The following is a 26,643-nucleotide window of genomic DNA, read 5'->3' as shown; positions in this document are numbered from 1 at the left end:
AACAGTCTATACTGTATAAAGCCATTAAGTGTTGCTCCTTTGCAGAATGGATTTTTGGGAACCATCCAGGCATTTGTTCTGTCGCTGCTTTCTGCCCTGAAGGCCCACATTCAGCGTTGTAAATCTGCCTTTTTGAGTATTCCAGGTAGTTAAAATCCCACCTTCTGTGTAATGGGAGAGGTCAAGCCTCAGCTGGGGCTGTGTCAATCCAGTCTGGGCACCTGAAGGGGGATTGCTGGAATTCATTCTGGGAATCTGAACTATCCCCAGGGGAAAATTCAAACAAACTTAAGGCACTTGTGTGCAAAGTTTAAACACTTCCTTGGAAAGGCTTTCCTTCCAATAAGCCTGGAAATTCCACTGTAGCAGAAGAAGGCATCCCAGCAGACATCAATTAAATGAACCACCAGAGTGATACATTCCCAGTTCTTTATTGGAAGGGTTAGCAGCCACCACGTAGTGAATGTGACAAAAGCTGTTGGAGAAATCTGGGTTTTGTTTTGAAGTCACTGACCATGAACTCAGACAGAAGAGCTTTGATGTCATCTCTAACTACATGGCCCAATTCTGTGCTCTACTTTATCCATGCTCCAGGGATTAAAACTCTAAAAGAGGAGCAAGGGAGTGAAAAATAGGCTAGAAAAATAAGTATGGCTTGTCAGACATCCTCTACCTTTTGAAGCAAACTTCCAGTTTAAACGCTTTATCTGTAGATAAAACCATTCTACATTTTTAGCTAAATCCTTCCAAATCACCTGAAAAAGATATGCCCCATCCCAGCACTGGGACTGATGTTTTGGACAAAGCTCTGTCATGTGCAGCCTCCGAGAGCCCAAAGGCTCCTCCAGCTTCCCCCCTCCTCCTGATTTTCCCAGTTTGCTGTTTGCAAAAGCTTTAGGTGTGAAACAATCTGCAGACACATTTAACTCCCCCTTTATTGTGCTGCTGGGGTCAAAAACTGCATTTGTGCCTTTCTCCCTCAAAAGTACTTAGAAATTAAGACGTTTAAATAATGGATTAAAAAGCCCTCCCATATTACGGCGCTTGCCTAATTAATAGATTAAAAAGTCCTTCCACATTTTGGCACTTGTCTAATTTGAAACAATTGCTACTAAAACGTGAGGTGTAGGAAATAAGGTGTAGTGACAGAACTTGATAGATGAAGGGATCTGTAGTATTTGAACACCTATTTCAATATCAAAGAAAACCGGATTTTATATCCTGCTTGACACCTAATTCTGTGAAGTTCTTTATGCTTACTAATTCATTAACATACTTGCTGTACAGAAGAGCTGGAGTGTCAAAAAATGTCATCTCATAGCAAATTCACTTTTATTCTGGTAGGCTCATCTCTCTTAGGAGCCCATAAAAAAAGTTGTTTCCAAAAGCTGGAGAGCAGTAATAAAGTCTAGAAGGTTAAAACCAAGGGGATGCTTTTGAGTGCAAAAGAATTACATCAATTAGATCAGGAGTTAGAGGAGGCTGGAAAATTGTCACAGTTCCTTGAAATCAACACCTCCCTGGGTCTAGAAACATTCATGCTGCTCGAGTTTCTGCTTTCTAGAGGTTTATTCTTGGGTTTCTCCCTCTGGTGCTGCCATTTTTCCATGGAAAAATCAGCTACACCTGTATTACCAAAACCAACCCTATCTCTGTTCTTTAATTTAATTTCCCTCCCCTCATTTTTATGTTCTTATGTAAAACTGGGATATGCAACAGAAAATTCACATATTTCTGTGTCTGGCATTTTCTAGAGTCTGAACAAGGGGGAGGTCAAACTCCCCTCTCCATACTCCAGTAAAAGGGTCTGCATTGCTCATCCCCTCCAGCTGTGAGCCAAAAATCAGGAATTTTGGAGATTAAGGAGGGTAAATATTCATATTTTTGACTCTCAAAGGGTTCTTGGGTTGAGACAGACACAAAGTCACTGTGGTGGTCAGTTCAGACAAGGTGTTGTCATGGAAAATGTTGGAAATTTAGGTGTTGGACCAAGGAAACTTTTGAGTCAGCCACCCTCTTGCCTTCAAGCACCTTCATGCTCCTAAAAAAAGCACAGCTGATGCCAGAGCTATTTCCAGATAAGGCCCCTCAGGTTTGGGTTCTCAGGAATTCTGGGCAAAGTTCAATCCCAGTTTTCTGCACCTTTGGAAATTAGCTAGCCAGCAGTTGTTCCCATAAGCATGCTCAAAGAAAAAAAAAAAAAGTCCCTTTTAAAATTAATATAATCTCCAATTATCATATTACCTCAGGGGGGGAGGTCTGGTGGTACTTAACAGAGCTCTTTGGGGCTCTTGTGCATTTTAATTGAGTGAATAATTGTAAAACACTTCAGGGTCTTTTGGTAAAAGGCTCTGTATAAACATTGCCATAATGCTGAATAATCAGGTTGTGATGTGAACTGGAAGAAATGAACCCTATAAATAGATGTGTGTGTACATACAGTGTCTGGCTGTGTGTGTACACCAACATTTGGGGCAGAGCAATGCAGTTCCTTTAGAAAAATCCTGCAGCTCTTGAACAAGAAATAAAAAGTGAGATTGGATAGTGAAAATCATAATAATCAAAATAATCAAAATGATTTCAAGATATGGTGGTTTATCCTGCTGTGCAGTGGATAGAGAACATTGTGTTACCCTTGAGTGGATGGGAAACACAAGTCTGGTGTCTTATGGTGGGGGAGCTCAGGGGAGGTGGACACGAGGTTCTGAGGAGTGGGCAGACAGGATTTGGAGGAGCCAAAGGACTTCCACCTTTCCTGAGGTGCTGCTGCAGTGCAGCTGGAGGGGTTTGGGTCTCCTGCAGCTCAAGGCAGTGTCCCTCCAGGCACATCCCAGATGGAGCAGTGGGGAGGACAGGAATGGGAGCATCCCAGCAGCCTGAGCAGTGGGGAGGACAGGAATGGGAGCATCCCAGATGGAGCAGTGGGAAGGACAGGAATGGGAGCATCCCAGCAGCCTGAGCAGTGGGGAGGACAGGAATGGGAGCATCCCAGGAGCCTGAGCAGTGGGAAGGACAGGAATGGGAGCATCCCAGATGGAGCAGTGGGAAGGACAGGAATGGGAGCATCCCAGCAGCCTGAGCAGTGGGGAGGACAGGAATGGGAGCATCCCAGATGGAGCAGTGGGAAGGACAGGACTGGGAGCGTCCCAGCAGCCTGAGCAGTGGCAGCAGTGCTGGATGTGCAGCTGATCTGCTGTGACCTGCACGGATCAGCAGGCACTGCCTCTCTCCTCAGTGCTCTGCCTGTCTCCTCTCCTCAGCCTGTAATTTTCTGGGGCAGTGGCTCAGTTCCTGTGCTTGTACTCTCCTGTCATTCAGCCCCTGAGGAAGGGGAATTCCTCTGGAACGGAGATGACGGAGATGAGCTTTTATATTTCGTGGGGAAAAAAAAAAAAAGAAAAGAAAAGAAGCCTGTGCTGGGCAACAAGGTGCTGGTACAAAGAATCCTCTCTTCTTAAATGGGACTTGACAGAGTGCTGATGCCACTTCACTTAGTTAATGGAAGGAGCCATCTAATACAGGCTAAATGCAGAACTGCCTAAAGGAACCTGGCATTTGGAGGGCTGGAGTGCTTGAAATATAAATGAATGGGACAAGCCCAGGCTCTGTTTCCCAAGGAATCGATTACCAGGGATCCTCTGACAACTGTGAAGGTCTTATTTGCAGGAGCAGGCAAAGCTATTTTTGTTGGAAAGTGGGATATTTGTTGCTGGGGATTAAACACATCTTTTAGCACCAAGGAGACACCAAGGAATGCTGTGGATTCGAGAGGGGCAGAAAGACTGAAGTGATTTTCCTTGCTGTAAAGCCACTGAGGAGACTGATGGTAGTGCTGGGAACAGTTTGAGTTCTGTAGAGTTGTACCCACAGCCAGAACGGTTTGACAAAATGATCCATTGTGTATTAAATCTACAGATTCAGACAGTGTAAAAAATGCATGGGACACAGCATTTTGGAATAAGAGTGAGGCTGGACTGAAGTGTCCTTTCTCTTTCCAACTGTAAAAAGAAATAAGGATCTGTAACAGAAAATGTCTTGAGTGGAGATGAATGGAGTATAAAGACTGGTGATGAATTTTTCACCTCTGGAATGTTCTCTCGTGGCATTTATGAGCTGGTTTTCCAACAGAGTAAGTGTCTGAGCTACCACAGGAAGCACGAATGTCCCTGTTTAGGTATCACTGAAATCTTGGAGACAGGTCAAGGGCTGACTTCACTGTGGAGACCCCATTTCCTTCTCCCACCCTAAGGCAGCTCCTTCCAGGGGAGATCAGAAGCCTCTTTACAGGGCAGTGGGAGGCAGCTCCTGCATTTGTTCAGAGGATGAATTCCTTTCACATCCCCATTCCTTTAGCATTTTTCACAAGCTTCAGCTCCGCTCAGACCTTGGTTTGAGCACTTCTGACATCTGACATCTGTGACTTCCCATCCCATCTGCCAGGCATTTCATTCTACTGATGAAGCAGCTCTAAAATTGCAAAGACAAACAAAATACAGCCTAAAATCACAACAATCAAGTGCTGTGGCTGTTACATGGAACTTTATTGGTCAAGAAAAGAAGACTGGTTGTGTATCAGAATATCACATTAAAGATAATGAAGTTTCCAATGGAATACCAATGGCACCAATTGATGTGGGACCTTCTCTTGCGTGGTGTGGTTACCCTGAAGTTTCTCTGTTTCCACCAGCTGGGTTTATTTCTGGGTTTTTACTGCTTTATTTGGGGATTACTTGGTAAAGAAGAAGCGTTTCAGGAAATGTCCTCATGTGCCATGTGCTGCACTGATGTCAGCTGAGGAAACCAGTGTCAGGAGCAGGAAAAGCCAGAAGATGAATGGATCTCTGGGTTCAAAATAGGAAACAGCTTGAAGTTCCCTTAGGGGGGAAACGTAAAGCTCATTCATCAGCAATGACACCATTTCACCTCTGGCACAGACTCTGCCCTCCTCCTGATGGACAGACACCTCACATCCATGCCAATGATCCTGGGAATCCAGGGGTGCCAAGGAACAGCCCTAAAACTGTGACAGTTTTGACTGGTGAGCTGTCCTCGTGATCTGTGTGTGGCTGAGAGGTGTCTCATGGAAATCTGTGTTAATGCTCCTGAGTGGATTTCATTCCCTGTGAGGTGTGTGTCTCCTTGTCTCACCCCAGTGGATATCAAAGCAAACCTGTGCCACTGAAAAGCAGCATCTTGCCTGGATGATGCAGGGTTCATTTATTCACACTTTGATGTGAGGGCCCTGTCTGATCAAGCCCTCATCAGGATTTCTCAGTCAGATGTATCTGGTTTCTTTGGTTTTTCCTGCTGTTTGGCAGGAATGTGCACCCATCTATTTGTTCACAGTCACGTACACAGAATTTTGTGAGAATTTTTTCCCAGTCACACCCAGGGTAGGACAGAAGTTTGTAGTGCCCTGTTAAGAACATCTCCAATTGCTCAGTATAAAATGGTCAGTAGTTTTCCAAGAGCCTTTATTTTCTGTTCCATTACTCCAAGTACCTTCCCTGTCCTCCCTTGGGGCCCAGCTAACAGCTCCTACCTCCTGCTATTCTGAAATTTCTTTATTTATCTTAGACTCTGTCATTTTGCTGAAACATTGATATTTTCCAGCAATCAGCTTATTACATGGAGATGCCCATTAGCTTTCTGAAGTCATATGTCAGTGAAACCCAAAACTGTTTAGTTTAACTTGACAAGCCCTATAGTGATATTGGAAAATTATTTTCTTCTTCAGACTCATGTTTATGTTCTTTTCCAATGAGCTGGCTGTTTTATTGCAAAAGAAACTGTAAAAGAGGTAATTTTAACTAGGCACAAAATATATTCTGTTCTGTAATGTATCCATAACCTTCTAGAAGATCCTAATTAACTTCCTTATGTCAGCATAGGAAGCTCTATTGCATTTGTAGTTGCCAAACATTTCTTTCTTTTTAATAGAAATTATCCCTTTCTAAGACCTACGGGCATCATCATTCCCAAAACAAGCTTTTCATCTGAGGATATCAGAAACACCAGGAGATTAATGGAAGTCTGAAGTTCAGCAGTGCAGAATTTCTGTCTGTAATCTTGCTTGTCTGCAAAGATAACAATCCCAATGGCACGTGGGTGACACAAAGCCCTCAGTGAGTAAAGTGGAGCTGCTAGGTTGGCTCCTGAGCTGCTGAAATGTTGAGTTTCTGCTGGACCAGGGAGTGACAAAGGTTTCATTCTGAGGGGAGAAGCTGTTTTACACCCTGTTTGTGACACAGGCTCAATGTAACTCAATGTGGACACAAGATATTTGGGGAAATTGTTCCCTGTCGAGGTGGAGAAGCCCTGGCAGGGGTTGCCCAGAGAAGCTGTGCATGGAGCAGCCACAGGAAGTGTCCAAGGTCAGGCTGACGGGGCATGGAGCACCCTGGGGTAGTGGAACGTACCTCTGGAGGTGGAATAAAATGGTCTTCAGTCCTTTTCCAGCCCAAACAGTTCCATGACTCTGGTGCCATGACATCTCAGCACAGAGCAGTCACAGCAGCCCTTGGGGTGATACCTTGGGTTTGAGTTTTTCTGTTCTGTTTTGGAGTGCAGGTTCAGCTTTATATGAAATGTCACTGGGATCTATTCACAGGGTGGTGGAGACAAAACAACCCTGTTCTAGCTGGAGACTCCAGGACAATATCTTCAAACTTCAGGCCCAAAGCATAAACAAGGTGAAAAGAGGAGGTCAGGCAGGCAAGGAGGATGAAACTTCATCATTTGAAGCTGTTAATTGGACAGTTAATCCTATGTGCAAATTGACTAAAACTTATAAAAATGTGAGATCTCGTGCCCAAGCTCTTTTGCCTCCACCTTGGAGCCATCTGGGCACTGCCAGGGTGTGGCCCTTGAAGACACTTCAATAAATCTCCACTTTATTCCTCTGAACTCCCTCTAGCCTCTGCTCCAGCTCCTTAAGGCACCAAGGACACCGTGCCATCCGCCAGGCCCGGGTGTCACTCGGTCCCTCATCCATGAGGTAAACTGCAAACATTCATCAGCAGAAATGGAACTGAGTTCTGCCAGGGAAAAGCACCCATTACCTGCTGGTATTTGCACTGCCCAGGACTGTTTTGTTCTCGCTGTCTGGCTGTTGTGCAAAAGGAGTGGGAGCTGCTTCGTGTCTGCACAGCAGGGCCCACCCTGCACTCAGCACTGGGAATTCCAAACAGGAATATTTTCAGCACGGTGTCCTTACACTCCTGCTGATTTAAAATAAGAACTGTCTTTGCTTTAATCATGCAGTTCCCAAGCTCAGCTTTGATGAATTGCAGAAGCAGGCTCTTATCAAGTAACAGTGGGTTTTCTCTTTTAGTCTTTTTTTTTTTCCCTGAAAAGAGCAGGAAGTTTGCCATTCTGCAGAGCAAGATGAATGAATTTGCCATTTGAGGCTGAATTTTCCAAGAAGGATTAGGATCTTTTGCAGTCCTGCAAATGCAGGATACTACTTGCAAACCCAGCATTTCTTAAGGCTCATAATCATCATTTGCATTATAACTCCATAAGCAAATGAGGGAGAAGGAATTTCAAACGTGAACACTTCCAATCCTTAACAGCAGCTACAAATTGAAGTGAAAAAGTGAAAATTCCCTTCCTCATAGTCAGAAATAATAATTATTATCATTATTAATGGGTTGAGCTCAAATTCACAGTGAATTGCTGTATCTCAATTCTGTGTGATAAAAAGTGAACACAATCTTCTGGTTAAGGCACAGATGTGCTAAAATGTCACCGGTGTGACAGGAGAGAGGTTTTCATCTCACATAACAACCTTCCTTTTGTCTCCGTGTGGGTTTTCTCCAGCTATCCATTCCCCATGGTCTTCAGTAGCTGCAGTAGAAAGGACCTGGAAAACAGCCTGGAGAAAGGAGTGGGAATGTGTCTCTTTAACCTGCCTGAGGTCAAGGAGTCCTTTGGTGGCCAGAAGTGTGGGAATGGCTACGTGGAGGATGGAGAGGAGTGTGACTGCGGGGAGCCTGAGGTAAGACACCACCTGGGAGATCCTGCTCATGTCCTGCCTGCGGGCTTTTGGCAGTGAAGGGTTGGTTTGAGGGGTTTGGTGTAAAACAGAACTCTTCATTCTCTGCTTCCATCCCATCAGCATAAACCTCAGAGTCCCAGAAGGGCAGGGAGTCTCGAGTGTATTCGAGGTGGTGAAGTTTAAGCAGGGCTTGGGTTAAGAACGTGCTCAGTTCATCCTTAGAGAGCAAACTCTGGCTTGTCCAGCAGACTGGCCATGACCTCGTGTTCCTAGAAGTTCCTTTCAGCACTAGCTAATCAGCTAAACTAAAAAGAAGTTTGAGAACTAGCTGGAATTTCTCAAGCAAACGTGCACCACTTGAAGGTTGTTTCTGTCAATGAGAAGCCACTCTTATATTTATATTTATATTTATATTTATATTTATATTTATATTTATATTTATATTTATATTTATATTTATTTATGTCAATATAGCCATAGAAACTGTACAATCATAGAATGTTTAGGGTTGGGGACCATAAAAATAATCTCATTTTCCCCCTGCCATTTCACTTATTCACTATCCCAGGATGCTCCAAGCCCTGTCCAGCCTGGCCTTGGACACTTCCAGGGATCGAGGGGCAGCCACAGCTTCTCTGGGCAGCCTGTGCCAGGGCCTCACTATCCATATATTATATAAATAGAAATATTAATATTGGCCAGGTGTTTTTCATTGCAGCTTCAGTTTTTAGGTACAAGACTTTTCCGTCCTTCACTGTAGGATTTTTCTTTCCCTCTAGCCAATTACCTCCCAACAGAAAGAGCCTTCATTGCCTCCCAAACAGATTGCTGCTGCTTCAAAGATTGTTCCATTTAGTTTAGTGAATGTGTCAGAGGACTCCTCAGATCAGCGGGAGATCGGCAAAACCTGGGGGTCAAATAATATCTGAGCTGGCATCCTTATCCCTTTTACATCCCATCCTCATTGGCTTTGTTGAACTGCTCTCTGATTCTGTGAATGAAAGGCAGCAGCAGATCAGGGATTTGTTTCCTGTGATAAATAGGGACCTACAGACAAAAGAGATGGGGGCAGCTAAAGCAGCAAGAAATTGCTGCATCCTGCCTATGGAGTGTGTTGGGCTTGTCCGAGCCGTGAGGATTTCCTGACAGTTCACTCACTCTTGAGGGTAACAGGGTTGGAGGAAGCAGCCTTATCTCCTTGTTTAAAGTCAGTAGAGTGCAAGCAGCTTGCAAATGTCTTTGTAACCCTGTTATCTTTCTTGTTTTCATTTCTGAACGTTAGTGATACCTTTTCAAGTCAGAGCCATTTAATGTCAGCAAGCACTGGCTTGATTTGCCTCTTCTTTCTGTCTTTTTTGCCTTTTTAGTTGTATTGGGGAAAAAATGCAGCTTGGGTGCAATGAAACTTATTTGGGATTTACTGCTCTAACCTGAGTGGTTCCAGAAAACCACTGTGTGGTTCTGTGTGATTAGTTTAGTTCCTAATTCACTGCTCTTGTACCAGCTGAGTTCTGTCCATGGTGTTGCAGTGTCCCAAGAATGAGTGATATTAGGATTAAATTCTTCTGTGAGGGTAGGGAGTGGCACAGGGTGCCCAGAGCAGCTGGGGCTGCCCCTGGATCCCTGGCAGTGCCCAAGGCCAGGTTGGACATTGGGGCTTGGAGCAGCCTGGGACAGTGGAAGGTGTCCCTGCCCATGGCTGGGGTGGAACTGGATGATTTTTGGTCTCTTCAAACCCAAACCATTCTATGATTTTATGATGCTGACAATTTTAGTCTATATGACCAAAAATGCCTGATGTGCTGCAGTGTCTGTGGAAGGAGGGTTAATGTAAATTATAGATAGAAAGATAAAAGAATGAAGAGAAGTAAAAATCCTCAGTCCCTGAAAGATGAAAATGTGTCTTTTATAACCAGCTGCAAGGAGGAACAGAAAACTACAAGTTGCTAACTCAGGAGTCAGACAAATGACTTCCAAATGTAATTAGGAGTGAGTGCCCAAACAGCTGTGACATGCCAGGGACGAGTCAACACAGCTTTTGTGCCAGGAACTCTTGTCTTGCAAAATCTTGTCTCACAAAATCTTGTCTTACAAATCCATCACAGTGCTCTGAAGGGCTCAGCAAGTGGATGGGAAGGGACAGGGCTGTCACTGCAGCCTGTGAGGGGTTCAGAGAGGCTTTGGACCAAACCTTCCCCCAAAGCTGCTCTGGGAGATTGAGCAGCTGTAAAGGAGAGAGAACTGCATGGGCAAAAATTGGGTTAAAAGATGAGAAATCCAACCAGATGTAAATCACCCATTTCATGCAGTGGCAGGAGATCTGCTGTGCTGTATCCATAAGATGTGTCCTGGGATTACACAGCTCAGCATTTTCATGAAGAGCCTGGGAAGAGGAATAGTCTTTAATTTGCTGATGATATTAGTTAGGCTGCTAGAGATGAAAACTGGCTGTGAAGGACTGCAGAGAAACCTTCTGAGGCTGCTGGAACAGGCATTAAGATGAGAAATGGGACTCACTGAGGAGTGATGCACATTCCAAAAACACAGAGAAGATGATGGACTCTGAGCTGACTCTGACCATGGAGGAACAAGACTTCATATTGCAATAAATAGTCTCGTGAAAATGTCAGCCCAGTGCTCAGGAGTGGTCTAAAAGGTAAATAGGCTGTTAGAAAGTACTCGGGGAGAAATAGGAAAACAAAACAAAGCACCAGCACACCTCTATAAATCTGCTGTGCCTGAAACTGCTTGTGCAGGTTTTCCCTACCCCTCCCTGATCCCAGGGAGGATAAAGCAGAGTGAAAAAAGATTGAGAGAAAAGCAATAAGGTGGTTCAGAGTTTCCAAAGGGCTCTGGCTGGAAAAGAAGAAAATGAAGGGAAATGCAGCATAAGCTGATAAAATCATGAGGGGAATGGAAAAGGTGAGGGAGGAGAGATTGTCCCCCATGAGAAATGAGCGGATGAAGTTAGAAAATGGCAGGTTCCAAACAAGCAGAAGGAGCTGCTCCCCTGACTGTGTTGGTTGCCTGTGAGTTCCTTTACTCTGACTCTTACAGGTGCTAAAAATGCCTGTGGAGCAAAGGGAAAGCCAAGGGAAAGGGAGGAGAATGGGAAGGTGTCAATGTCCTTAAACATCTTCTGCTGGCTGCTCTCAGGGGGACACAAGGACAGAGGGGTTATGGGCTGACCCAGTGGGGTCTGTCCTGTGTTCTTAGAAAAGAGAGGGGGAAAACCAGGTGTCCTGTCCACAGACAGAGCCTGACATCACCTAGGTGATGCTGGAATTGCTCTGGGGTTGGGCTGCTCTGCTTCCTCTGAAGAGCCGGGAGAACCACACTGAGAAACCTCCTCCCGTCATTGCTGTTGTTATCAATAACAGCAAATAATAATAATAACAACCACAAACTCCAGCACAGCAGTACTTTCAGGTGGCAGCCTCCATCCTCCCAAAGCCTGGTGAGCCTTGCTTGTTTTTTTGCTTGTTTATGTTAAAATCATTCCTGACAGCTTGAGAGCCCAGGCACAAAAACTATTTACCAAGCTCATTCCCTACAACGAGCAATAAGTGAGGCAGCAATTGGAAATTTCAGAGGCTGCTGAAACACCACTCCAAGAGCTGTGTCTTTATCCCAGTCTGCCTGTGGAATGCTGCTGTGGGGCCAGAGGATGGGGTATTGCAGCTGACTGTTTGAAAATGACCTTAATGGGACTGACACTCCACCCTGCTTATCTCAGATTGTTTCTGAGGTGAATTTATAAATCGTGCCTCTGTGCAGAGGAATGTCACTCCTGCCATGCAGCAGCTGCACAGGGATATTTCTGTATCCTGCTGCTTTCCGGTGATCAGAAATAGGAGCAGGAAGTTGTTCCTGTGCTTCAGAGCACAGTTGGCTTTGTACATCCAGGGAGATAATACCTAAATAACAGTGAAATGCTGAGAATCTTTCTGGTTTGTGCTGGTGAGTCAGTGCTAGCCCTGCTTTCCAGTTGGGAAGCTTTCAGAAGCCAGGGAAGTAACAAGAGGCTGTGAACATCACTCTAACCCACTCATTCCTCCTGTGTTCCCTGTATTGTCAGTGATCCCTTGCTAAGTCAAACAGACTTAACACAGCTGAAGAGCAATTTTATCTGCTTCTATTTCTGTGAGAGAGATGAGATTCCAGCTCAGCTGGTGTAACTTGCAGCTTGTGGGCATTATCTTGGAAAAACAAATCCATTCTTTTCTGAGGCTCCTTACGAGCTCGTTCTACTGACAATAAAGTTTGCAGGAGCCCACACACGGCACCATCTAATCCACAAGTGTGAAATTGGGATGTATCAGTGAGCGAGGCTGCAATTCATGCCCATTCCATATCTCACAGCTCTATTACTGGTGTGTTCTGATAAGGGATTACATGGAATCGTGTCGTTGTCTTCCTCTGTGGCAGCCCCAGCCTCCATCCAAACAGGAGCCTGGCCAGCAGCTATCACAAAATAGAGCTGTGGTCGTGATGCTCAGCAACTGCAGCAGCTCCTGGATCCTCTCTGGAGGCAGTGGAATCATTCCACTGATTCCTGTGGAAATGAAACACCCCAGTGCTCTATCAGGGTTGGTGTCAGCACACTTGAGTTGTTTGTGATATTTGGGATTGGATCCATAGCTGGAATAAACCAGCCCTCCTCAGCAGCTCCTCTGGCTTTACTACACTTGTTGGGCTTGTTGAATCTGAGGGCAGACAAGGCTGTTTGGATCAGGTTGTCGAATTTCATGTATAATTCATGATTTCATGCCCAGCTTTTCTTGGCAGAGCTATAGGCAGCCTCTTGATTTACAGCTCATTGTGACTGCACGTTGTCTGCTCTAAATTTACCCTCCGAATCCATGCAGGAATGTACAAACCGGTGCTGCAACGCAACCACCTGTGCCTTGAACCCAGGAGCAGTGTGTGCACATGGGCTCTGCTGCGAGGACTGCCAGGTGAACCACGGGACATGTCTCTGTTTGGGGTGGGGAGGGCAGAATTCTGCATTTTTCCCTGCTTCAGGGCAGTAAGCAACGATGGAGGAGAAGTAAATTGGTATTGATAAGCATTAAGACACTTGCGTGTCATGTGAGCAATTAAAAAATTCCCAAAATATAAATTATTGAAGGAGCAGATCAGCAGACTTTTTTAATTGTCCTGGTGCTTTTTGTGGCCCCTTCAGTTGCTCATGCAAAACTCCTTTTTCATAAACTTTTGTGTGCTTTAATTTTTCTTATTCTTACACAGCAGGCAGTCATTAAATGCTTAACCCTCTTTTTTGGGGGGGGGAAGGCTCTTAAATTATTAATTCTATCAACAGCATATGTATTTTTAATAGCAGATGATCAACTGTTGTGATCTCCTAACACTCTATAAAAGCCAACTTACCACAGGCATTTACCTACTTGAATTCTGAGATCATCCCTTGCCTGTGGGCTAATAAAGCATCCAGCAGGTTGTCTGTGGCAACCCATGAGCTTGGAGCAGCAAGGAACCCCCACAGACAGGAATTGCTTTTTAGCAAAATCAATCTATCTTCATGTCCTTTGCTTTTTACCAAAGGCAATTTGATTAAAATTCAGTGCTGCTCCCAGAGCACGCCCAGATGAGAATGTTCAGACTGGCATGTTCCAAAAAAAAAAAAACCATTTTCCATGGAAATTGTTACAGGACAACCAGTTACATGGACCAATCTTGTGACTAAGTTTGAGGAAATCTTGATGCCCATCACATCATTTCCATGAGGAGATGTAACTCCATAGATTTATGAACATTCAAGATCTATTCACGAGCATTGAATTGAACCTTCCAAGCTGGGAATTGTTGAGCATCTGAATCCACAGCCAAGTGTGCTGGTGGCTTCCTGAGCCCTGACACAGCGTGGTGCGTGGTGTTCTGTGATCAGCTGGATGGAGAGGTCTCTGACCTGCCTTTTGCCCAGTGCTCCAGATCCTCCTTTCCAGAGTTCTTGTGTTCAGACACCATGAAGGAACCACCTGCAAACATCAGGGCTGGGGTTGCCTTCTGTCTTGAGCCATGTGTGCAGCTTCATCCAAGCCTCCTTTCTGCCAAAGCCTCCCAGCACGGCTCAAACCCGTGCACTCAGAGCTCTGCAATCCCTGCCCTGTCCTCTGCAGCCAGCTGGGGCCGGGCCGGGGGGAAATCTGCTCCTGTGCTGCAGGGCTGACCCAGGCACGGCCGCTGGAGTTCTGTTTGTTTTGCAGCTCAAGCCAGCGGGGATTTCCTGCAGAGAGTCGAGCAATTCCTGTGATCTGCCCGAGTTCTGCACGGGGGCCAGCCCGCAGTGCCCGGCCAACGTTTACCTGCACGACGGGCACGCGTGCCACGGGGTGGATGGCTACTGCTACAACGGCATCTGCCAGACCCACGAGCAGCAGTGCATCACCCTCTGGGGCCCAGGTGAGCGCCAGAGATGCCTCAGGTTCAGCTTTTCTATTTTTCACATTCTGTGCTGCTTCAGTGTGTGGGGCTGGGCTTCATATGAGGGATGGTGAGCTCTGCACAGAGCAGGGACACAAAACGATTCCTGCCCCAGCTGGGCACCAAGGACAAATGATCCAAAGCTCAGCCCAGGAGCACAAACAGCGTGGGCTGGAGAGAGAAAAACAAGCAGGGTGGGAGTGCCTGGGCTAAAGCTGGAACGGGACAGTGAACTGCAAGGTGCAAATGGAGCAGAACTGAGCCAAGGGAGAGACCCCGGGAGCGCTCGTGCATTTTGGGACCATTTGGGTTCATCTTGGGTGCAGCCCTGGCTGGGCTCTTGTGCTGCCCAAGGTGGATCCATGGAGGAGATCCTTGAATAAATCCCTGCTTTATTCTGTAACTCTGCCCAGCCTCTGTTTTAGGGCAGCCTGCACAAGGCATCACCAGCACAGGGACACAGGTCTGACAGAGGCTTGTGGAGGGAATAAAGATCTGGAGGGTGCAGCACCAATCTGTAGCCATTTGAATAATGAGGGAATCTCTGGGTGATTCATTCCAGCCTTGATTTGCTGTCGTGTTCATTTCTCACAGCAGGAGGTAACGAGGCTCGTGCTGCAAATGGACAGGTGAACTTAGACAAATCATTTCCTCCTGGCTTTGATATGGCCTGATGTCACCCCACAAAGTGCTGAATGCTCCTGGCAGGTTGAAATCACAGCCCTTTTCAGGCTGCTGCGTGAGCTTCCTCCTGTGCTCTAAACAGCTCATCTGCAAAACAGATGTGTCTGCTCCATCCCCAGGAAGGGCTCAGCTTTTGACACTGACATAAGACTCCTGGATCATTGTGTGTGTTTATTAACTGGTGTCACCTGGAAACTGCCTCCTGACAGTGCTTTCAGCAGGGTGTGCACTGAAGCAGAAAGGGGTTTATTTTCCCATGGGAATTTGCTCCCTTTTTGCAGAAATCTGGTAACATGAGTTCTTGAGATGTTCTATGCCAGGAAAGCTGTTCACCTTTCTATAAAGCCCTGTGAACCTTCCACTGAAATGCAAGAATTAACTCGGCATTTTTGTATGAATCCAAATCATGTCTCCTTCAGCATCTCTGACCTTCTATCTCAAATTTGAAAAACATTTACCTCTCCTAAGGAGAAGCTTTACTTAGAGATAGGTGTAATTATTTCTTTGAAACTAATATTTCCAGCTTCTTTCAATTCAGCATCTCTAACTCTGCTCCAAAACCTCTGTATCAATACAATGGCACACGGATGTTTCCCTTGGTCAAAACCCTCCCCAGAACACCACTGAAGAATTTATCTGTTTCCTTCCCAGAGAACATGGACTTTTTTGCAATCTCTCTTTAAAAGAGCATTAAAGCATCTCAGGAAGCAGCCCCAGTGGCACAGACAGCAGGTCATCTTGGCCACGTGGGTATAAGAGCACGTTCAGGAGGAGCTCCAGCTCAGAACTGAACTCCTCACGTGGAACAAACCGTGCCTGTGCTCCACTCCCCCGAATCCCACGCGTGTCCTAGAGCTGATATGAGCTCACAGAGCCATGGACAATTATAGCCTCCAGCCTTAGTCAGACTGGGACTTCTAATCCCTGGATACAGAGACATTTTCTCTTGTAGAAAGCAAAAATCTCCTCCTGAACCAGTTTCCCGTGCTGTGGAAAGTTACTTGGTCAGGCTGTTCATGGTTTCAGCAGCTGAGAAAAATTCCTCTAAAGGTCAGGGAGCTGCATTGCTGCAGCTCCTTGCCAGGTCTGCTTCCTAACACAGCAATTCCACCACAGCCCTGGGATCCCCTGATTCTCTCCTGCCTTCCTTCTTGGGGCTGTTTGATACAGGCACGGAGGCTCCAGGTTGTGGGAGTCTGCTTATGTGACAGATGTTGTGTTAAGAACAAAGCTCAAGCAGATTTTGGCTGGAATACCCTTTGGTTTTGTCTTGGGAAGGCCCCAGGAGAAGGATTTTAAATAGGGAGGATGGGACATGACCAAACCTGAACTGAAAGTCTTAATTCTTGCCACGTTTTTGGAAGAATAAATTAAAAATAAGCCCAGAATTCCAGAGGGGTTTGGGCTGGATGGAGCATTAGTGATCATTTCATTCCACCCCCTGCCATGAGCAGGGACACCTTGCACTAGACCAGGTTGCTCCAAGCCCTGTCTAGCTGGCCTTTGACACCTCAAATAATGCCTGTATTCTGGATTTAAAGACTAGGGGTGTGAATATCCACTGCTCTGTCACACACCTGGCTGAAGTGTGAGCTGGCAGATTCGGGGTGGAATGAGAAGAGAGGCGGGTGGCTCATGCAGTTAGAAAAATATCATGGCACAGATTAAAAAACTGCATGTCTTTCCAGCCTTGCCTGCAGCACAAAGAGAGATTTGACATTCTAAGATGTTGTCTCTGGACTTTGTATCAAAAATATACATTGGAGCCTTTTACCAGGTTGTTGTGTCTGATTAGAACTGTTTTTAACAACTGCCTGTGTTGGAGTGAAGTAGTTTTGTGGTTTTAAAAAAAAATTCTCCCCTCTAAAGAAAAATCATATTACAATTCATTTTCATTCTCTCCTTATTTTCTTCTTCCCAGTAGAAGGAATCCATGCAGAACAAAATACAATAACTTTTCCTAAAATAATATTCGGTATATTGAATTCCTTATTAATGTCTTCCCTTGTACATCTTTCTTTATTCATCAGGTTACAGATGTCCAGAAGCCCAATGATAAATGTCAATCTTCATGTTTTTAGATCTATTTAAAGGAAAATGATGAACACTGTCAGAGCTTGTTTACATTAGGCTGAGCAGTAGGAACCTGTTTCCAGAAAAGCACTTGCATTTCCTTGGGGTTGTTTTTGTTTCCCTCAACACAGTGGTTCAGATAAAATAGAGGAAATTTTTTTTTTTTGCTCTTTCTTATCTGTGTGGAAAGCTTGGTGGGAAGGAGAAGGGAGGAGCTCCTGGGGACAATCTCTGAAAATAGCCATGAATTCCTCTCAGAGCCCAGGCTGATTCCAGTCTGCTTCCAGAACACCCAGAGCTCTCCATTCTCTCTCTCTCTCTCCATAATTCATGTCATTTTTATCTTTGGGGAGCAGGAACTGCTGGTGACCTTTTTTTGGCCCATATTCAATTATCAGATTGCACTGATCTGACCTATTGATAGCAGTGACATCAGTGGGGATGCTTTGTGTGGTGGCATTTTCCAGGAGAAACAGACACACAGAGCTGCTCAAGACAGAGAAATCATTGATGACCAAGGAACAGAAGATTCCCAGCTTTAAACTCATGGCTTTTTCTACATTGACAAGAAAATGATTCTTTTGGGAAGTTTGTCAGTTTGTTTTCCTGTATTTCCCCAAGTGGGAAAAAAGCAATGATTTTGGGGAGCCAATGGCAGGCATTGATTTAATAATTAGAACACATTTAAATGTGTTGCATGGACATGGCCGTTTGTTTAGGCAGGAACATTCTTAATTTAGATGTCAATATTTGTTACTTTGTGAGAACTTTGCAGGTTTTGCCAGGTAGAACCCTACAGACACAAAATAAATGGGCTGCCCACCTCAGATATCTGACCAAACCGTTGCTGACTTGCTTTTGAAAACCTGCTAATTGTCCAAGCACTGCAATTTTCTGAATTCAGTGAAATCAAACTATTTTGACCATCACACATTTATGGCCAGGCCTTTTTTTTTTCTGGAGATGGGAAAGACATTAAATAATATTCTCAGAGGTGGTGACATCATCCTCCTTGAATGCAAAAAAATGCTCAACCCCATCTTGCTCTTGCCCAGACAGAACAGGGATCACCAGGATGAGGTGAGAGGCCAAGAGCAGCTCGTGGAACTTTTGCTTTGCAGCAAAAACAGATTTAATGGGCTGAAACCCAGATCACACGACAGAGAACTGTGGTTTTTATGCTTATATTTATTTGCACAGTTATTCGTGGTGCTGGCTGGCACAGCCTGAGCCACAGAACTCCAGCCTGTTACTCACAGGTTGTTTTTTTCCCCTCTCCCCACCCACAGACAGCTGGGAGCTGAACTGAAATACCTTCCTTTTCTGCTGTCAGCCTGATAGAGGATGTTTCTTGTGTTCATGGAATCAGCACCATGGTCAGAAATTTCCCTCATTCCTTTCGAGACTGTGTTGGTGTTTTTCTACAGCAGCAGGTCTGAAATGACACAGCATTTCTGCAACTTCTCTTTTTTATTATTTTATTTTTTTTTTGCAACTACATAGGGAAAGAAGTGGGCTCATCAATATACACTTTGGAGAAAAAACCCAACAGTCTCCAGGCTGCCAGCTACAGGGGTGAGCTTTGACCTTCTGCAGCTTCCAAGGGCTGATTTAACCCCTTGAATGAGGCTTGGCATGGAAATGCTGACAGGACCTTAATTACAGGGTCATGATACTGTAATTACCAATAGCAAAGTGAAATAAACTCTGCTCATCCAGCTCAAACCACTTAATAACCACCAGAAATCCTTCCCAAATCACTTTGCCTCTGCCTGCAGAGGTAGAAAATAGAGGAAGACAGGAACTTTCTGCTTCAGTTTATGTGGTGCAGTCGTGATAAATGGGTTTCCTCCAGAAACACAACATTACAATTCTCTTCCTTAAGCATCCTCTGAAAACCTCCTTTTAACTTGGTAGCTCCATCTGTTCAGCATCTTACACTCTGATATGTTTTCATCCATAAAAAAGTGCAAATATTGTGAGAAGCCAGTGGGGAGAGGGAACAGCCATCTGAATCCCAAGCAACGGCGTGTCTTGGTTGGAAACCAAAGGCAGAAATTGAAGCTGGATTTTGGTTTCCAGGCTGCAGATCATCATTGGGTACCAGGTGTTTCCACGCACAGACTGCTCCCAGCCTGGCAGGGGAGTGTTTTTTTTGTGCTCCATGAGATCCTTTTTCTTGTCAAGTGTTATTAGCTGGAGTTAAAGCTCAGTGTCTGAGCCCTGCAGATGTGTTTTCCTTCCTGGGGGCTGCTTTCCATCATCTCTGCAATGCTTGGCTTCTGAATTCAGGAAAAAAATCAGCCACACCAAAAAAAAAACAACTTCCACCAGGTGAAAGAGGAGCACCTTAAACTCTCCCTCTGTTCAGTGAGTGCATTGCCTTTTGAAAACCATTTTTAGAATAAGCCTTTGTTACATCCTTTGCAGTCAGAGCACGGGACATGAGCACTCATTTGGCTTGTGGCAGCTTTGGGAGGGGACATCGCTGAGGGGACAGCGTGCCTGGGCTCTGGGCTGCTGCTGCCACAGCTCCAGGGAGCATCCAGCCACTGCAATTCCATGGCAGCAGCTGAGCTGGGCTGAGGCTCCTGGCCAAAAACAAGACCCAGAGCAGTTGCACACAACCTGGGCTGCACAAGCTGGTCCTTACACATGTGAGAGAAAAAGCAGTGTTGGGAAAAACGGGTTTGGAAAAAGCAGCTTTCCTTGGCCTCTTGCTCCAAGAATGTTTCTTCCCTGCCCAGCCCTTCCAAAGCTGCTATAGACTATGCACATGGTAATGTTTGTCTCAGGCTGAACACTGAGTGTGCCCACCCTGGAAAGATGAGGAGGGATCCACATGCTGAAAATGGAAATTTAACTTTTGCTTTTTCTGCACAGCGCCTTGTCTGGATGCTTTTGTTGATTTTTTTTTTTTATTATTATTATTGCTTGAACTTTAATGACAAAGAATTGAAAGAATCCTGTGTAAGTCACTTTTAGCAGTTCCAGATTTGAAAAAATATTCTGAACTCAGCAAGCTTGATCGTAATCTTCCAAAGAATTTCAGGCTCTTGTCCTTCTCTCCAGGGAACCATCAGCTCATATTCTGTTCCTTCTGTGCCTTTCTTTCTGAATTTTCCAGTTTCAGCATGTAAAAATGTTAGAAGGAAAAGAGGGTGCCATCTTAAGCCTCTCCAAGTTTAATATTTTGTCCTTAATAGCATTAGATTGCTGTTCAGCAGTATATAGTATTAGTCAAGCTTCTGACTATAAAATGCAGATAATTAATTGAAGTTTTAATCTCTGAGTTTTTAGTGAAAAGATCCACACTGGCTGGAAGTGTTACAGTCATATTTGTATTTTCTTCTCCAGGAATCTGACCCGACCCCCCCCTTTTTTTTTTTAAGAAAAGAAAAAAAGAACAATTTCCTCTTTGAAGGCTTTCAAATGAAATCTTCAGTCTGGCTTAAATAAATGCAATGTTTTACCCACAGTTAGAGGCAAACACACTTGGAAGTGACTCAAAACATTTGACAAAATGTAGCATTAGTTGAAATATTCTGTGTCTGGTAAAGATCAGGAGCACTGTAGAAATGGGATATTCTCAGCCTTTGGGCTATCACATCACTTACTGCCAAGTTCTTTTTGCTTTGGTTTGGCTGATCTGTCAAAAGCACAGAAGTGCAGGTAGCAGGTCTCTGATCACAGTTTTAGCCAGAGTTTCTCCTCAGCTCCTCTGCTGCTCAGAGCCAGTCCCCCTGTTGGAGCAGTTCAAATGTTGGTGGTGACTTGATGGTGCTGTTAATTATTTTCATGGAAAGAAAATACAGAGTAGTAAAGAGCCCTAACAAAGGGCCTCTTAATCTTGCAAGAAGCAGCAATTATTGGCTGGAAATGAAAGCCACACTTCTCTGTAGAACAAAGGGATTAAATTCCAGTACACTGACTGATGAATTGTTGCAGCAGTCAAACCAGGGAAGCAGATCCTTCACCTCTTCAACATTCCAGATGAACAGATGCATCTTCCCCTAGAAGATATTCTGTAATTGGTTCTAATCTGGAGGGAAATGAGCAGGAGATTGTGTGTATAAAACATTAGAAGAGATGTTCTAATAGTACCCTTGAACTTCTGAAGTGCAGGGATGAATAATCTGCCTGCACAAGCTTTTCCAACCCTACTCCCACCAGGAAGTTCCTTTGCCATTAGGATATGTCTCTATCAGAAAAGATCACAGTAGATGAGAGCCAAGTGCTGCCTGAACTCCCAGATTCCCTCTTCTACCACCGTGGCAGAAATGCCCCTTCTTCCATGTCAGTCTTTCCTCTCAGGAGTGGATGTCCTGAGGGTTAAGCTGGGATGGGCTCCTTTTCTCTCCCCAGTCCTTCAGCCTGAGTTAATAGCAGCACATTTCCCTTTGCCATGCCAGGTCCTCGCACCTTTACACCCAGTTTACAACTGGATTTTCTCTGTTGTCTTGCTCTCAATTGCAGTCAAACAGGCCTTTCTTGAAAAGAATTTTCTTTGGGGTCTCACTAGAACATGGACTCCTGCAAAAGAAGAGAGTCAACTTTCCAGCTGGCCTTTGTCTGGTATTTACTAGGAAGTTTTTGTGTCCTAGGAGGATTGGCAAGAGAGCTATCAGCTCGAGAAATCCTGGAAGAGGAGGAGTTCTGCATTGCCTGTTGCTCAGAGACAAGCCCTGGCAATCCCACCCATCCAAACTCTGCCATTAGCATGCGGGTCCAGCGCCGCTGTTTTGTTGCCTCATCAACATTCAGCTCACATCCCCCCTTTCCCCTAAAGCACCAGCAGAGCTCAAAGGAAATTATTAAAAACACCTTGTATGAGATGAGAGTTCTGATTAGGTTTTGTTTCAGGTGCAAAACCCGCTCCTGGGATCTGCTTTGAGAGAGTCAATTCTGCCGGAGACCCTTACGGCAACTGCGGGAAAGACTCCAAGAGCTCCTTTGCCAAATGTGAACCCAGGTAGGGCCTCTCCCTGCAAACACAGCAACAGGTGCTGGCAGAGGGCTTGGAACATTTCAAATTATTTACCTCATCCTTGCTTGTGCTGTGTTTATTTCCATCAGGGATGCGAAGTGTGGAAAAATCCAGTGTCAAGGAGGAGCAAACCGCCCCGTCATTGGTACCAATGCAGTTTCCATAGAAACCAACATCCCACTCCAGGAGGGTGGCAAGATCCTGTGCCGTGGCACCCACGTGTATTTGGGGGATGATATGCCTGACCCTGGGCTGGTGCTGGCAGGAACCAAGTGTGAAGATGGAAAAGTAAGATTCTGGAATGCTCCCAGACAAGGGGAATATCACTACCGTCATTCTGCCAAGTGTTTTGGACTTCTTTTGGGTTTGGAATTTTTTTTTTCCCTTCAAAATAATTGTTTCTCATGCTCAGACTGAAACAAATTTTGCTCCCTTCTGGCCACTGTTCTGGGTTAGGGATTTTCAGATGCAAATTTGAGCAACCTGATCTGGTGGAAGGTGTCCCTGGCCATGGCAGGGGGTTGGAAATAAATGAGCTTTAAAGTCCCTTCCAACACAAACCATCCTGGGATTCTGTGCAATGCAAATTGCTTAAGTTTATGACTGATTTTTTGAAGATAGTCTCAAGTATCTGCCCATGGAGGCTTGAGGTTTTCTGCAAAATAAGTACAGCAAAATACATTACAGGCTTATTAATGAATTCCTGAGTTCAATGTAATCCCTTTCCCAGCATCTCTGGCATTGCAAAATTGTCATTAACTTCACTTTAGGTTTCAAAATGTATTTTATCTTCTGATTATGACTCCCCACTTCTTTTTTTCATGCAGGAAAACCTATCTCTGTATGCACTCTTAGAAAGCTATAAACCCATTGATGCTCAGCCACCAAAACTGATTTTAGTGTTTGTGTTTTGCAAACTTCGTGAATTACCCGCTGCAAATGCAGCCCAGATTTCACATGGCTGTGAAAAAACTCATTCTAAGTTTTTCTTTGTGAGGGAAGCAACTGAGATTGATGGGAGGCAGCCATGAGTTTACAGGGGGAGGAGGAATGGAAAGCAGTCCAAGAGCTATTGAAATGAAGGAGGTTTCCATACCCTCAGTGGATTGCTTGCAAAAAGGAGGAAAAACAAGTGCTTTGATAATTTGTGGTAAATTGAAGTAAGCCTCTGAATTTCTGAAAGCTTTTGAATTACGTTGGATTATCTCACTGTGCTGGGAACAGGTTTGAAATCCATCCCCAGTGAAACCACAGCTCTGCTACAGGAAAACAACCCTTACAACATTTCTAAGTCAATCTGTTCTAAAAAGTCTTTTCAAAGGCAACTCAGCGCTGAGAAAGCACCCCATTATGTTTTACTAATGAGTATTTAATCTTTCTAATCTATCTAATCATACACATCCACACTATAGAATACACAGGCTAATACTTCTGAAATTGTATGTTTTACTTTGAGGACATTAGTGCATTTGTATTATGGATTAAGAATATGAATTTAAACATTCTTGGGTTTTCTCAACTGGAGATGCACAATTTGAAACGCAGCCATTTTAATGTGATCAGAATTCTGGGAGCTGCTGCACTGTGAATATTTGAATTGTGAATAGTGCAGTAATCAGACCATATTCTCTCCATGCCTGCATGTTGATGCCAATTCACTCTAATTTCCTTTCCATTTTTCCTTCTCCCCAGGGGATAAGTGCCCTGATTAAGCATCCCTGTCGCCTCCTTCAACACCATTCCCAGCTTAATGCTAATTATTGTGACTGACTTTTAGTACTACTGAACTGCACTGCAGTTAAACACGAGCAAAATGTGCAGTGTGGGGCTTTTTGACCTTTTTTGTTGTCAACACAGCATAGGAACAGTTACTCCAGTCCTAATTTCTTCTTTTTTTTCAGTTTGGAGTAGGGTAACTTCTCATTACTGACGTGCTCATCAGTTGTGTGGTTGTTTGATGTTATTATTGCTCAGCACTAATCTTGCTTAACCTCAATTTTCAGCTCCATTGGCAGAGTAAATTTTATCTGCAATGACTGGAAAGCAAAAAAAAAAAAAAAAAATTGAATTTTATTCCTGTGCATATGCTATTTGTTTACTTCCGTTCCCTATAAATATTAAATGTTAAATAGGGTTGGTTTATATTTGACACCAAAACAAAATTGTTTAATGTGGAAAAACTTAGAAAGATCTTGGTTTTCCTGGAAAACAATGATAAGCCCATAAAAATCAGTGACCTCACTTAAATATTCACCTACCCTGGGTGCACATTCTGTGGTGGAATGAAAAATATTTCACTATTCATATTAACAAAACTCTGATAATTTACACCATGAGGATCCAAAGCTTTCCTTGAGGAATCATCTGCTGTGGTGAAGACAGAGCAGGAACCTGAAGGAATCCTCAGTGCACTCCTAGTCCTAAAAAAAAAAAAAAAAAAAAAAAAAGCAAATTACTGATTTTTAAATTGGCTTAAAAACCTCCCAAACCCCAGGGTGTCCCCACTAGTTCCACTTGAGTGGATCTGTGAGGGTCTGCTTGCACAAGCTCACACTATGAAGTCTGTGTATGGCACCAGGGCTGGCCAGGAGAGAAGAATTCAACCTGCTCAGATTTGGATTTCAAACATTTAAAAGAGGCTGAGGGAAATAAGAAGAAGACACCCAATCCTGGTCTCCTTTGTGTCCATATAATGATATATATAATGATATTTAGCTGCTGAAAGAAGGGATATGATGCCCTGGGAGCCCCAGCAGCTCTGTCCCTGCTCAAAATCCTTCTTTTTATTTTACAGATTTGCCTGAACCGCCGGTGCCAGAACACCAGTGTTTTTGGTGTCCATAAATGTGCCACCAAGTGCCATGGACGGGGGGTAAGCATCCTAGGAAAACATATTTTTACAATCCCTCAATAACCACTGGACAAGAAATCACTTTCTGGAATGGCTTTGGGATCTATAATTGCCTGCAATAGATCAGTCAGAGTCGCTGCAATACATTTTTATTAAGTATTTCCATTTCCACTGTGCCTTGTATGAAATTGTTTTTATTTGACAAAGAAATGTTTATCAGGCAGTAATTATCTTGTTCTTAATTGACAGCCTGAGATACAAAGGAATCTTGTAATCCTCAAAGCAATTTGAAGTCTGACCCTCCATCATGAAGAATTCCCATTAAAAATGAAAAATACAGTCTCTCCACAGATACAAAGAAGTTAAAGTGTTTGAATTGAGCATTGGAAGCATTTGGATTGAGAGGCAAATGAAACAGCATTTCCAAAAAACATTTTTAAAAAGTAAAACCATATTGATGAGTTTTGTGGCATGAAAGTGGCACAGAATTAAAAATATGATGATTTCATTTAATAATATCAGTGGTTTGCAACCCAGTTTATATTATGGTAATGTTAATTATGTCAGCTTTGCCCTATTAACCTTGCTGTGCTGATGAGCTGTTTGTTTCTCTGAAAAGCTGTGGCAGCCCCATTGGAAGAGCCATAGAAATTCACTGTCCTCTCTGAGGAAGGATTTTAATTTGCTTTAACTTATTTTATCACCCTGAATTTTCAAAACTGAGCAGTGTTGATGGTGCTGCCTCTTATCATTGAGGATGGAATGAGCAGAGGCTTGGACTGGCATTTTTTCTGTCTGTACAAACAAGAACCTCTGGTGACTCCTCAGTGGCAAAACTGACCTCGTGGAATTGTAAATGGGAACTCCTGCAGTGCTTTAATTTAAAAAATAATGCTTAACAAAGTATATTTTTAATTATCTTGCTGTCTTTGAAATGTAAATTTTTTTTTTTAATTTTACATGACCACAGCCAGTCTGAACTCTCTGAATATTTTAGTGCTCTGCAGACACGGGGAGCACAGTGTTTCTGAAAGCCTGCCAAGCTGACCTGGCCAGAATATTGCATGTGCAGAGTAACCCAAACTCCTGTGAACTGATTTATGTCTTACTGAAAACTCCTTTATTAATCTGTGCTGTGGGCTCTCCATGGTGGTGGCAGATCAGTGGTGGTTGGGGTTAGCACAGAATTAAGGACCTTATTGACAACAAGCCCTAAGCCCAAAATCTTTATTTACAAATTGATTTGAGCACCTAAATGTGACTTCATAGCCTGGGGTCAGTTTGGAGTCCCTCAGGACAAGACATTGAGGGGTGGAGTGTGTCCAGGGAAGGGAACAGAGCTGGGAAGGGGCTGAGAACTCCTGAGGGAGCTGGGAAGGGGCTCAGCCTGGAGAAAAGGGGGATCAGGGGGGACCTTGTGGCTCTGAACAGCTCCTGCCAGGAGGGGACAGCCAGGGGGTCGGGCTGTGCTCCAGGGAACAGGGACAGGAGCAGAGGAACGGCCTCAGGCTGGGCCAGGGCAGGCTCAGGGTGGATATTTGCAAAAATTTCTTCATGGAAATATTTTCCAGCCCTGACATGGCTACTCAGGGCAGAGGTGGAGTC

At 44.3% G+C, this 26,643-nt stretch overlaps 1 protein-coding gene across 2 annotated transcripts in view; it reads left to right on the top strand.

The window, feature by feature from the left end:
- The window catches only part of ADAM12 (ADAM metallopeptidase domain 12), a 181,017-nt gene that overhangs the window by 142,346 nt on the left and 12,028 nt on the right, over nt 1-26,643 (top strand). For both annotated transcript variants that reach the window (XM_038141010.1, XM_038141009.1), the window contains exons 12-17: nt 7,822-7,999; nt 12,868-12,957; nt 14,227-14,422; nt 22,064-22,172; nt 22,277-22,475; nt 24,982-25,059. In XM_038141010.1, the coding sequence (XP_037996938.1) occupies nt 7,822-7,999; nt 12,868-12,957; nt 14,227-14,422; nt 22,064-22,172; nt 22,277-22,475; nt 24,982-25,059 (850 nt within the window). The remainder of the gene's footprint in view (nt 1-7,821; nt 8,000-12,867; nt 12,958-14,226; nt 14,423-22,063; nt 22,173-22,276; nt 22,476-24,981; nt 25,060-26,643) is intronic.

The sequence above is a fragment of the Motacilla alba genome, chromosome 6 (assembly GCF_015832195.1).
Source record: "Motacilla alba alba isolate MOTALB_02 chromosome 6, Motacilla_alba_V1.0_pri, whole genome shotgun sequence".
Classification (NCBI taxonomy): Eukaryota; Metazoa; Chordata; class Aves; order Passeriformes; family Motacillidae; genus Motacilla; species Motacilla alba.
This window is presented reverse-complemented; position numbering and strand designations above follow the sequence as displayed.